General features: G+C 37.2%; 1 protein-coding gene across 1 annotated transcript in view; it reads right to left on the minus strand.

Annotated features, from left to right (window-relative positions):
• Window positions 1-1,855: 1,855 nt before the first annotated feature.
• The window catches only part of DLG5 (discs large MAGUK scaffold protein 5), a 120,514-nt gene continuing 108,730 nt past the window's right edge, over window positions 1,856-13,639 (minus strand). The window contains exons 24-33 of the mRNA XM_026056029.1: window positions 13,085-13,249; window positions 12,599-12,782; window positions 11,503-11,651; window positions 11,158-11,328; window positions 9,734-9,930; window positions 8,841-8,984; window positions 8,536-8,663; window positions 7,625-7,734; window positions 5,661-5,770; window positions 1,856-3,286 (exon numbers count right to left, since the gene is read on the minus strand). Coding sequence (XP_025911814.1) covers window positions 3,183-3,286; window positions 5,661-5,770; window positions 7,625-7,734; window positions 8,536-8,663; window positions 8,841-8,984; window positions 9,734-9,930; window positions 11,158-11,328; window positions 11,503-11,651; window positions 12,599-12,782; window positions 13,085-13,249 — 1,462 coding nt within the window. The 3' untranslated portion in view covers window positions 1,856-3,182. The remainder of the gene's footprint in view (window positions 3,287-5,660; window positions 5,771-7,624; window positions 7,735-8,535; window positions 8,664-8,840; window positions 8,985-9,733; window positions 9,931-11,157; window positions 11,329-11,502; window positions 11,652-12,598; window positions 12,783-13,084; window positions 13,250-13,639) is intronic.

The following is a 13,639-nucleotide window of genomic DNA, read 5'->3' on the forward strand; positions in this document are numbered from 1 at the left end:
AGGCCTTAAACATACTTCTGAGAAAGAGATTACAAGTCTGCACTTCAACCATGAACACATCCTTCTGAGAAGGATCTAGTAAAGCTGGTCAAGACTGCTTAGGGCAGTGATTGGTATTCATTGAAAGGGATTACGATACAGCCTCCAAATTCATCAGGCACTGAGAAAGGACCCTTGTCTGAGGTGGAGGGGCTGGCAGCTGTTGGAGCGTAATCCTGTATCTAGCAAACGCTCGCTCTGCAGCTCAGGTCAGTGTGATCAGAATGCAGAGGCTTGTGAGCAGGTAGATGCGTCTGAACACATTAATGGCAGATTAGGCTGCAATATCTTCAGCCACATTATGCCAGTTTAGCGTCTTTTATTATTATGGGAACCTAAGTAAAAAGATCCTGATTTATAGATAACTCCATACTTGCAGTCGTACACATTGCACAGTGTCTTAGGAGAAGGAGGGTGACATTTTCAGACTTTGTTTTCTAGCTACCTTACTTTTAAAGCATTTTTGATTAATCACAGAACTATATTTTCTGTGTAAACATGTGGACAAAGTTACTCTTTTTGGAATGATGGACAAATCTTGCTCCAGCATGTTGTACTCTAAAATACAAAGCTGCATCAGAAAATCCTTAATCTGAGCTAAAGAAATCTTATTGAGCTTAGCCAAGGCTTCAGGTCCCATTCCCTACGACCAGAACATGTACAAGGCACGGCTGTTATCGCCCTGCCAGAACCTGCCTATTTCTTATTTTCTTTGCCCTCTATTTGAACAGTGCCCCATGCTGTTCTTTTTTTTTTTGTTTTTGTTTTTTAAAGAAAAGCAGATAAGATAGAGGTCTGTCTTCTGACTAAAGGCTATTACTAGGTATTCAGACTACCAAGAGGACTGACTTAAGCATGAGCCAGATTGAAGGATGGGTACACTGACTGACATTTGAGAATAAAGCAACTAGTGAAGCAGAAAAGTTAATGTACGATAATTGCCTTCCCTAGGCTTCCAGACAAGTCAATGAACAGAACAGGTTGGTCTGGTTAAAGTGTAAAAACTGAGGTACGGAATTCCACAATGTGCCTTTAAACTAATAATAAATTTTTTGCCCAGTAGCTTTTCCCTGTATTTAGGGCAGGAATTCCCAGTGCCACTCTCTTGAAAACAGCAGTAGTATTAGCTAGACAGGCTCTGCAGTTAAACCTTCTATCCAGTCAATTGCATTCCCTGCAAATGCTGGAAACAAAATTTCTGCTCGAAATCCTTACACACCATTTGCTCACATAACATTAAAAATACACTAAGACAAAACAAAATCTCAGTTCTTGTGCCCTGCTCTTTTTGAAAGTCTTTGGTATTAACATATGTAAGGCTGGGCAACAACACAAAATCAAAATTTGCTTCTCCCAAAATGGACACTCGAACCTATATATGTCAATTTTAGAAGACAAAACCTTATATGGAGACTCAGCTAAACAGAGTCAAGGAGAACATTAGATACATGCACCTTTTATAAACAAGTCAAGTTATAGAAATTGACCTTTATTTAACACAGTAATCAATTTAACTTTTTTTTTGATACAAAGTGACATTTTTATTTTAGTACAGAAAATCCATGTCAGAACAGTACCTGTCTGTTTCAGCTGTACCACTGGAGTCCACTCTGACCTCAACTTTAAAAAAACAAAAATGAGATAAACAAAAAGCTGCTGTCCCTCACCATGAGAAATACTTTGACTAGTAATTCATCCATACTATTTCCTTTTATATATATATATATATATATACACACACACACATACATATATATATATATATATAAAATATTTTAAACTATAAAACAGCATCTGTAAAACAGAATTTAAATTTAGGACCAAATCTTTCTCTGAAGAACTGTGCAGAAGAATCCCTTTTTTATTAAACAAACTGCAAACAGAAGCAAAACGACAGGCTGTAGTGTAAAACTAGAAACCCCACGTAATGAAATGTTAGGAACAGTGACTGAGAAAGCAGTTCTACTCAAATGATACTTTAAAAACAATTAAAATACAGTACCCAAAAACATGGCACAAAAGACAGAAGAGACGGGTACAAAACCTGTGTTAGGAACACAGACACAGAAGTGCAAAAACAAAAAAGGAACTGATACAATGGAGTTTGTACAATAGGTAAATAAGTACTGCAACCACAACTAAATGATCACTTATTCATTGACAGTGAAAACACTAACAATTTAGTACCTTTCTAAAGGCTTTTAATCAAAGCCCTAAAACTGTGGCTGCTCTTATATTAAATAAAAACAATCTATGTGAATGCTACACACTGAAATACAAAGCTTAAGAATTACCCTGCAAAATTGCACCAACGTAAGCTTTCAATATTTACAGTATCTAAGTGACAAAACACAGCATGCTAGGCCAAGAGCTTGTGACTCTCTCCCACCACTACTTAGCCCAGGCCCAACAAACAAAAATTATTATTTCTCAACACACACTTAAGCTTGGATTGTACAGATATATTATGATGTTTAAATATTAGATTCATGCATAAAACAAAAACGGTATCTTTGACAGACAAGCGTTGACAGAATACAAACAGTGGTCTGCCCTGTAGAGGAGTGTACTTCTTTCTGAGCTTACTCCCAAGACGTACCGATTGAAACCCCATGTTATTACCTGGTAGTCAAGTCAACAACATGCTTAGAAATGGTCAGAATTGCAAGACAATCACATTGCGCATAAACCATTCACTCATCTGCAGAAATTTCACTCCATTTGGGAGAGTTATCTCATTAAGTGAAAGGAGACAGTTCAAAAAAAACAAAACAAAACAAAACCAAAAAGGCTTGATTCAAGTAAACAGCAACAACCAAATACTTTGAAAAGGTTTTTGTAAACTTGTCATTCTACAGGGTTTTGCAGCATTGCTAAATTCATTCTTATGGACAAGCACTCTCAGGTTGCATCCCCTCCTGACAGCCTGTCGATGTATATGTACGACGTAAGAGACAAGCTCCGTGCAGCGACCTACCCCTTCCCACACGCCTCGTCAGTTCTGTGTGTTCAGTGTATCATTCCCCTTCATGAAACAGAAATCACTTACTTACATCTTTATAAAGACAGAAATGGACAGAGTCCTTTGGGCAGAAAGTTAATTGGTTATTTACATCTGCAAAGTAGTTTCACAGCAAAATAGTCTACAGCGGGCCAGCTGGGATCCACAGGACTTTGTTTTGTTCTTGATCGACAGTTGTCATAATCTGAGTGCAAATGTTTGAAAGGGCTCCTCCGTGGACGATGCCTACAGAAAGAGAAACCCCACAGACGAATTGCACATTGGAACAAACAGTTGTGACGACCTACAAAGAGCAGTGGCAGGCATTTTTCTGCAAAGTGTTTATCAACAGATCAGAATTAATTTACCTAATTCAGTATTTGCCAGATGCACTACTCTTAAAACAAGAAAAAGAACAAACAGAGCAAAGAGGTCAAGCATTCAGTATAGTCTCTTCTGCTAGTCCTTAAAACAGCCCAGGAAAGCAGTAGACCTGATTGATGGCTATAATCAACTAAGACAACTGTTTTGTTAGAGTTCTCCATGTACTATTTTCAGAGGCATCAGGTGGCAAAGTTTAAGTCTAAAGATGGTCAGAACCTGTTATATCATAATAAACCTTTGCTGTTGAGCATGTGGTGCTAACAGTTTTATATTTATGTGCTAATATACATAGAGACTATAGCTGTAGCAACTGGCACTATTTACAAATATTAAAAGCAAATTATGAGGTAGCTCACAGAAAATTGAGCTAAGTAAAACGGCCATGGTTGCTACCCAAATTTTACAGACAGCTATGTTCAGGGAACAAAAGGTAAACTGCAAACAACTCCCTGAAAATCGATTCAAGAGATAAAGAACATCTTGCATTCTACTGGGGCTAAACATAATAGTCATAAAAGTAAAATGCTAACATTGACACAGGAGAAGAGGCTACATTATTTAGGCTTTAAAACTGAAAAAGTAAGAACTCCGTGACTTGAGAGCTATGTCAGTAAAACCTCTTTGGCCTCAGCTAGCACTAATGCTGGAAGGAAATGGAAAGTCTTTTAAGGCATAAGACATATTTCCATGCTTGCAATGCAAAAATTTGATCCTATAGAAAAATTGACTCTGCAATATATAGTGATGAGAGTTTGGACGCAGAGTGCAGTAACTGAACAGAACTATGGATGGTGGAAAATGGCAGTTAAGTGATACAGTTACACAGTGCTTAAAATTTGGTACACGAGATGAAGCTAGCCTGAATTGGTCATTAGTCAAAAAACGCATTTACTGAAGTAGTCACAGAGCTCAGGTCTGAGAGAGTGCATATAGCAAGCTACTGTGTCCAGCATGCTTAACTACAGGCATGTCCTATGCACTAAACTAACAATTTATAATTTCAGTAAGTCAAAATGTCAGCACAGTTTGGACAATGGTTCTCTGTGACCGGCAGCCTCTGGAAACTAATGACAGCTGGAGCCCTCCATGCTTGACATTGCCACAGCGGGAAGCCCTTTCCGCGGGCACGCGATGGGGGTTGCACAGTGGCCCACAGGGCACAGCGACTCCACTTCCACTATCACGTGGAATTAAGATGCGGCAGTTGACTTTTAACAAGGAGCAGAAGATAACCTGTGGTTATATACAGCCTGGCCCCATGCATGCCAAGTTCCATCAAGGTTTAGTATGGTTCACTGAAAACGAACCTTTGTCTTGCTCGTAGCAGGTAACCGACTTCTGCGGATTTGTGACTTCCCCCAGAACATGCTGTGCAAGCTCTATACTGAAGAGACACCCACACCGCTCCTCCCCTGCACTTCACAGGTATAACCCAAAACGTTTCTGTAAGAATCCCGCATGTTTTGTGGTTCTTGGGTTGGGTTTTTATTGTCCCCCCTTCCCCCCCATCAAGATTTCTGTAAGACTTCAGTTTCTGCATTTCTTCAGTTTTTATTGAAATTTTGTTGCCATTAATGTCCAGATCACTAGAATTTCACCATTACTCTTTTGAATTTATGTGGAAGCCCACAGAAATGTACTCCGAAACAACAAGGGACAGTCTTCAAATGCAGCAGCGTATGTCTAGYAGAAATAAAGTAGTAGCTACAATTCAAGATTCATATATTGTACTTTATGATATTTAAAAGGGCTCTAAAATTATATTTAATTATCCCAGACTACAACGTATGGTCTCAAATTACAATGCATGGTCATCTTTGCCAAAATTTGCCCTTTTTTAAAAGAGTTAAAGTACATCTCACACATCAGTTCATTAATTCACACTACAGCCTTTTCACAATTACAAAATAAGTTATGTTTTTTCTATGGAAAAAAGAACTGAAAACACTGCCTGTCAATGTCAAGTTATTTTCATTATTACCATTTGTAATAAAACATTCTGGGAATCTCTTTAAGGTCATAAGATGCATTTTTGGCTAAAACCAAAACATGGAAAAACATGGAATAATATTTATATTTTGAGATTTCCTCTCTCATGAAATGAAACACCAGAGTTTGCCAAGAGAAAAAGTGAAACGAAAAGAGAACTCTAAAGAAACACAGCATCTTTTGAATCACAATGTAAATGGAGAAAATTGCAACTGTGTCCTTAGTGAAACTTTGATTAAATACTAACCTGTGAAGTACTTGCTATACTCCTGTTCTATTTTTTGAGCCGTCTCGAACTGTTCTTTGGAATGTTTTTGTGTAACTTTGTCTCTCAGGAAAATTGGGTCTTTCTGCTCTCTATAGAAAGAAAGAAAAATATTGCATAAGTGTATTTATTTTAAATGGATTTGAAGTAATTACCTCCAACTGGGTGAATGTGAAAGACTGGTTAATTTGCAAGCACAACCCTGCACATAGAGTGCCATCTACTGCACTTCAGCCGTATCAGCATTGTCATCAGGATCATTCCAGTGTTGATGTTTGCTATCAGAGCAAGACAGCATTCCTTGAAAGTCACGGATCTTGGGATGGTGCTTGGGGAAAAAGAACATAATTTTTTCCAGTTTATGTGAATCAGATCTTATATACACACTCCAGTACTCTCTGCACGCAACTGGGCTACAGTCCTGCACTTTTAAAGGGCAGAAAATATCAAACATTGAGCAAATTGAAAACAAGAGGACTTTTTAGTATATATTTATGTATCTATGTCATATTACATATGACGAATTGTGAAGCTAACTGATTTTCTGTTATACAAGCTGTAGGAAATATAATAAAAAAATGCAGAAAAATACAAGTGGTAAAAATCTTCATTCAGAACAAGACTTAGAGCATTCTCATCTATGACTTTGGCTTGGGGTCATAAGTAGGGGATTCTGTACAAAAGAAAGCAGAATTTATAGTCAGCTAGCAATGACATATAGATAGGTACTGATCCAATACAAGCATAGATTCTTCTAGCAGTGAGGGGGGAAGGCCAAATTTATTTTATGAAGTATCGGGGGTAAAAATCACTACTGAGCTAATTTATCACTACTGTGGTGGGTATGTCTACTATTTAGGGATAAAAAGTCTTGCAGAATGACAATAGGATCTGTACTAAATCAAAAATTTTCTTTTGAAAAACCTCTGGTGCCCGGAACAGACAGAGACAGTGTGCTACTGCATCTTACTTCGATGACTGCTAAAACCCTTGCTTGTCTAGTTCAATCTCTCTGTCACTTTCAAAAAAAGAGAATAGCTTTAATGGCCACTATTTGATTTTCAAAGGGGCTCAGCACTTGACAGTTCCATTCATCATTCCAGTACATGATCCTACAGTCATACTGAAATGCACCACATTGCTTCATTTCTTGCCTATATTTGACAGTGGTGGTATTTATTTCTTTAATAAACAACTAGCCATCAAAATTACAAAAAGATCAAAAATATAAAGAGTCTTCAAYTTCCAAAATGAAAACAGCACAAGTAAAAGATCGCTCAACAGAACTATTTCTAATACTTATGCAGGGAGATTACGACACTTCTTGCCAATCAAAATAGTGAAGGCTAACTAAAATATTAGGGGACAGACTGGAAGTTGTAACACTGTTTCCTGTTCCTGACTGTATCCAAGTAGGAAATTCTCCACTAAAGGGGCAGTACGCGACAAGACCACGGTATATCCACTCCATTACAAGAGGGGGCTTCCCTTGCTGCTGCGTTTGTGGKTTTTTTGTTTTGTTTTGTTTTTTTGAATAAAGGTGGGAAAGCTGGATCTGTAAGAGGGGAAAGTGCACTGCATCCTCACCCTTGGCCCCACTGAGATTAAGAACACATCTTTGTGATGGTCACCACTTAATGCCTAATTTAAATAYGGATCACACTCACATCTATCTTATGGTTTAACAGAAACAACAAGTGAGAAGTATTTGGAATATCTCCTGGTGTATATACAGTTTAATTTATATTGTTCCATTWCCTTGAATGATTCACTTATTCCCATGCAACAAAAATGAAGTTAAGATCATTTACCTCACAGTTTATGACAGGATTAATTTCTACATTTAAAAAAGATTTAAGATGACTAGGATGAAAGAAACAGTAAAGGCGCAAACTTATTTTAATATAAAATAAACAGCCCCAAGCTGTACCCGCCCCCCCACTTACTTGATTTGTTTAGCGTTTTTGTAGCGAATAAAAATTACAATAGGGTAGATATGAACACTGTGGAGCCGTTCAATGGCATGAGGAGCGATGTCAAGCAGACAATGACAATCCTAAGATCAAATGTAAATGCAAAACACTCAATTCAGTTAAAGAGCAGGAGCACACACACAAATCCCCCATTTCTTCCCCTACTTAAATCATAGCAACCCAACAGAATTTCACTTCACATTCAGCAATTAGGGCTACTGAGCAATTTGTACTCAAAGGATTTATAAAAAAGAAAACAAAAAACAGCAAGAAATTCCATTTACAGTATAAAACACACATACTGATAGACATAAAAGTATTTGAAGAGATAATGAACTGAAAACTCGGACTGAAATAGATGCAACTTTTTCCCCCCCCCCCAAATTTAAGTATTCATATTCATTTTCTCTTTCAAATCTGCTAAGGAAACACAAATGTTCCTTAAGTGACAAGGCTCTGTATGTGGTATGACAGAAAATTAAAAGCAATGTATAGACTTTAACATTTGTCTCTAGAATCATTATGTTTGTGTTCTATATGACCACATTAAAAGGAATAGTTAAGAAACTTAAGTCCCCAAAATATTTTATAGAAAACAAAAATCTAAGAAAACACTTTCTAATTTAAATTAATAATACTATAAAAGAATATGCACATGTCCAGTTTCTCCGCAGCTGAACATGCATAAAATAATCTTTAAACAATTAAATGCCAGAACAAGGTAACTGTTCTGTACCTTGTTTTATTTTATTAAGATGGTAGCCTGGGGAACCATTCTCTGGATGGCTTTTAAAGGAGGAAAATGCTAATACACTTTTTTTCCCCCATATACTATGACCATATTTTGTAATTCTTAAAGAACTGTACCATAAAATGTGACTCACCTTCTCTGTTATCTCCTTTATTGAAGCTACAGTTGTCACATCAAAATGTCCACTCCTCCGTTTATAATCTATAAACAGACAATCCTTCACGCCCCGTTCAATAGCTTGTTGGGAAGCTTTCATAACCTCTGTTTCACAGAAGAAGAGATCTGTTGTTCATTCTGATTCCTTAGGTGCAGAATAAGACTTACAGAACAATCTCTACAAATTCAAATTCTTGCTTTTTTCCATGTTTGTGCTAACATTTAGTTCACTTATAGATGTTACTATCATTTTTTCTAAGTGAGAATGATTGGCATGCTTACCAAGAGGACATCTGCAAAATTTTCCAGGCGATTCTTTGACCAACATGTCTTTCACAGCATCAAGTAATGGCCCTAGAATAAGCACGGGCCTAGGAGAGGTACAGTCCACTTTTTGTACACGCTGATATGCCAAGCTTCCAGAATCTAAAAACACAGAAGAAAGTTACTTATCAAATACTTCATCTGGCATTCCTCAAATAATGCAGAAATACCCCAACAATAATTGTGAAAATAAACCCCTGGTAAYGGATAAGGGCCTTGACAAGTATAAGAAACACCCACTAGCCATTATCACAATTTTCCCCACTTGAAAGCTTAAAACAGATATTTTTCTAGTTGAATTTGGTAACTTCCCCCTACCCCATCAATCCTTAAAACCAATCATTCCTGTCTTTTCTAAAAATGAGAACAAGGCACAGTATTTGGTTTCTCTGGTTTGGTCTGTTGGGTTCTTTTCAGGAAGTAAGTGTTGTAATCAAAGTAAGTGGTGTAATCAACAAGATTTTTGTAGAGCAATAAACGAATATAAGCAAAGTTTATTGAGCCGTGCCCAGGATTTCTGTCTGGATTAAGCAACCTGGACCGAAAATGAAGAGTTCAAAGGAAAACTGAAACCACACATCAAAAGGCAATCTCCCTGGGGAAACGAAACATTAGACCTAGGAATAAACTAGTAAAAGCTAATAAAATACAATTTTAATTTGAAATACTCTGGTGTGTTATTTAATACAGTATCTCTGTTGGTTGCTAAAAATAATGTACCTAAGGGGACATAGGTTCATCATTTATATGACCAGACCAACCAGAAAGCTACATTATTCATAAGAGTCTTGCAATCCTCAAAAAGAGAGAAGGTAATGCAGCCCCCTCCCAGGTACAACAAAGGAACTTGCCATCCAAGAAAGGAATGGAGTCTGTACTGATTGTATCAAGAGCCAGTAAATCCTTTCCATCTTTGGAACCACTTCGCTTGTGTTTATGCTTTCTCCTGAAGAATGACCTTCGTGCTGCTGCTGACAGAGTCTTAGAGGAACTGTTTTCATCTTTCGCCTCAGACATGCTGTGCCTCCTATAGAATTCCTGATCCATCCTATAGTGAAATGGATTAAGTGGTTCACATTTAAATATATCTGTTTTATTTTTTACTTTTTGACAAACAGCGTCACTGCTGATTCTGAAACCCATTGGGAAAGCTTACCTCAAACCTTAGTAAGAGTATCTTCATCACATAAAATTAATCAGTAACAAATATTAACAACAATCAAAGAATAGGCATCTGAAATTTAACTCTATCATCATTTCTGCAAGAATGTTATAATACAAATCACAACACGGCACAGGGGTTGACCATTTTGACAGTTAGGGGGAAATTCTCCAGGGCACAAAGACAGTATGCACTTAACAGCCAGGAGAATCAGCCTCGCACAGAACTGAGGATCCCACTGTTTCTATGAAGCTGCATGTCATACTCATCCTTACAAATMATTTTTGTTAGCAACCCAAAATAACATACAGTTTTATTTTATTTTTTACAGTTCTATTTATTATTGAGCACAAAGATGCTGGCCACATGACACATGTAAAATGTAGTCAGTTTTACTATTCATCTTCTAGTAATGAGCCAATCAATTATGTGTATATGTCTGTATGTGTATATTGTACTTTCAAACATTCCGTGTAATACCATTCCTCCCACTATGAGGATGAGTTTTGAGTTATGACCTGCAGAAAAAAATATCAGAAGGAAAGTGAAAGGAAAGGAGAAAAAAGTAATCTTGAAAAGAACAAGATCTTTTGTCACTGCATGATACCTAATGTGATTTCAATAATTAAAAAAAAAAAAAAAAACAAAAAACTTTTTTTTAGTTCCTGTATACACCTCAACTTGATGCAAGTTCTCTGTGAACATTACGAGATCGTGGTAGACACTTTTATATTAACACTTCTGACCACAGATGGAAATTGAAGACATTGACCCTGCCCAAAACCAAGTGTAACACCCTTGGATTAAAGGGCATTTTTGTGAAAAATCACTTCAGTTACTGAATCTTCTATCACAACGTGGTGCTGTGCACTCTTTTCATTTCTAGTTTACTACAGTAAACTTACTTATTTTAGCACTTGAATAGCACTAAAAATTATTTGATAGAGCAACATATTTAATTCATTTTATTAAAATATGCCACCCCTAAAATAGCATATCTAAAAATTAATAACTCCCTGAAAGGATAGAAGTAGACAGGTCTTTTTTATTGCATCTCATTAGTCCAACACTTTTAAAGACTAMGATAAATAGCCGGTTACACAGATCACTCACATATATTTGCTTGGAATCTGTCCTCTTTCCAGCTTCTGAGCATTCTCATCTAGCTGCCAAGCCATCCAGCAACCAAAGTTTCCCTGTGGTAGGGTATCATCAACATACAAAATATCATCCTTCTTAAAGCTTAAATCCTGCTCCACCTCTGCCAGACGGTCATAAAGTGCTCTGGAAAAGAAGACATAAATAGGCCCTTCAACTGATATTCCATCATCTCAAGGAAACTGATTAGTAAACTTTGAATTTCTGAAGTGTAGTAAAACTGATGTATTACTTCTCTCATGATGGTCAGTATATTATCCTAACAGCCTTATGCTGTCATTGCCAGTCACTCTCAAATACCTGATATAGAATCCATCTCCAGGAAGCTCCTTTATCTTATTGAATTCTTCAAGTCTGTACTGAGTCTTTATTTTGATGTTTTCTCCTGGCTTCAACATTTCAAGATAAGCTTCCTCAGCTGTTTTATTTCGCATATCAATGGACCCATACTGCAAAACACAAACCCTCAAGTGTGAYGTTGTATCTTAGCAGGCAATAGAATTAAGCGCACTTGAAAAATGTGTAAAAGCGAGTTTGATTTTCCCACTGGCAGGATCCATAAACAAGTAAATCTTGCCACTTAACAYTAATACAGTTTCAACCCTAAGATGTCTAGTGGGGAGGGAGAGGAAGAAGGGAACGGGAAACAAAATACCAAAGTGAACACAGCATACACGCATTGTGAGAGAGCCTGTGCTTCTTTGGTAAGTCTGAAAATGTAAGCTGAGAATCACAGAATTGACACTGAACAGAATTTAGTATTTTYAGGGAGAGCGAGTGGTCTGAAAGAAGGCAGAAACATGGTAAAGTAAAGTTTCCATCTGGATACTAAAGGCACAATGAGAGAGTCTCAATGCTCAGACAGGGTCCATCTTGGTTGTATCTGAAAAGCTCAAACATATGTATTTGTCACCTTAACGCTGCTGCCAAATACAGTAATATTCTCATTTTAGATAAAAAAAGCAGAGTCACAAACGGATTACATGTTTTTTCCCCAAAGTCTCATTAGAATTTCATAATGACAAGATCAACATTCTTTGGTTTGCAGTATCATTCATATTCTCATCTTGCTCCCATCTACAGCAACTGGATTCAAGACTTACTATTTAGAATACAAGAACAGCTGTTTATAAATCCAAGTGCACATACCCAAGTCCTCCAAACCTGTGGGCAACTTGCACTCTCAGCAGTGGTAATTGTTCATACATGGCCACTATCATCCAGCTCTTCATATGTTGCAATATAGGTTATGCATCTTTTTCACTTAATTTTTATGGCAGGAACTCAAAATTCATAGAATACTCCCACTCCAAGACAGCAGGATTCTTTGTACAATTCTCTGTTTATACCGTTTTAGACATTTTGTCAGTATAGTGCAGTTTTATTAATAACTTACCTCAAGTATCATGTCACCCAACACTAGTCCGTCAGGTCCTTTTGCTGGACTATCATCATCTACATCTGACACAAATATTCCATACAGGTTTCCACCGCATATCTGGATCCCAAGATCCACCTGGGATTTTTTAACAACAACAGTTCTAGGTTCAGAGGTCCTTTTGTTCATGTCCACAGGGCCCCTTTTGATAGAGAGAAATAACACATGTACTTCAATTTAAAAAACATGCATTAAGAGTATACATGCAACCAGCCACCTGAACAAAATGTATTTACATAATTATTATTTAAAGTAGGTCACCTACAGACACAGTTTTATAAGCAAACTTCATGTTACTTCCAGACGACTTTAAACCAAAACAATCTGGTCTTACACTTTCTTCGCTCCTTACAAACACTTTTTTTTTTTTTTTTTTTTTTTTATTATACCCTTCACATTCACCCTGCCAATTTTTCCCCCCTTAAGGCAGAAGTTTTACTCTACCTTAAGGAATTGCGGGGACTTGTAGTTGGTGTGGTTTGTTTGGATGGGGGTGTCATTGTTCCTTCATCCTGTTCACTCACAGTATCAATTATGGAATGATTGTCAGGGGTTGCAGCTCCACTGTCTTGGGGGGTGGAATGATTACTCACAGGTTCGAGGCGAGAACTAACAGGAAAACAGAATAAAAGGTTGATGGTTAATGCTTCACCAATGCCAAATGTTTTTCATGCAGGCACAAAGTTCCTAATTTGGCCCCAAAACAAGTCGGGGGGAGACACCCACAATTGAAACGGCATTGCAAACACCACAAGTTCTCCGTAATTCTAAAAAAAGGCAAAAATCAATTTTAAAGTGTGATCAGGCATCAAAATGGGATGGATAGTTTCACTAAATCATACGCATTTTCTAATTAGTTTTTGGAAACTCCTTAACTCYAAAAGATGTAAAAACCAGTTTGAAGTACATGAACCTCCACAGGAAGAAGTGATCTTCAGTTTTAGTTTAACATGTCTGAGGATTATGTCCAAATAGGAAAGAAAAAAAAAAGGGGGGGGG

Source organism: Apteryx rowi, unplaced genomic scaffold, assembly GCF_003343035.1.
Source record: "Apteryx rowi isolate R43461 unplaced genomic scaffold, aptRow1 scaffold_129, whole genome shotgun sequence".
NCBI lineage: Eukaryota > Metazoa > Chordata > Aves > Apterygiformes > Apterygidae > Apteryx > Apteryx rowi.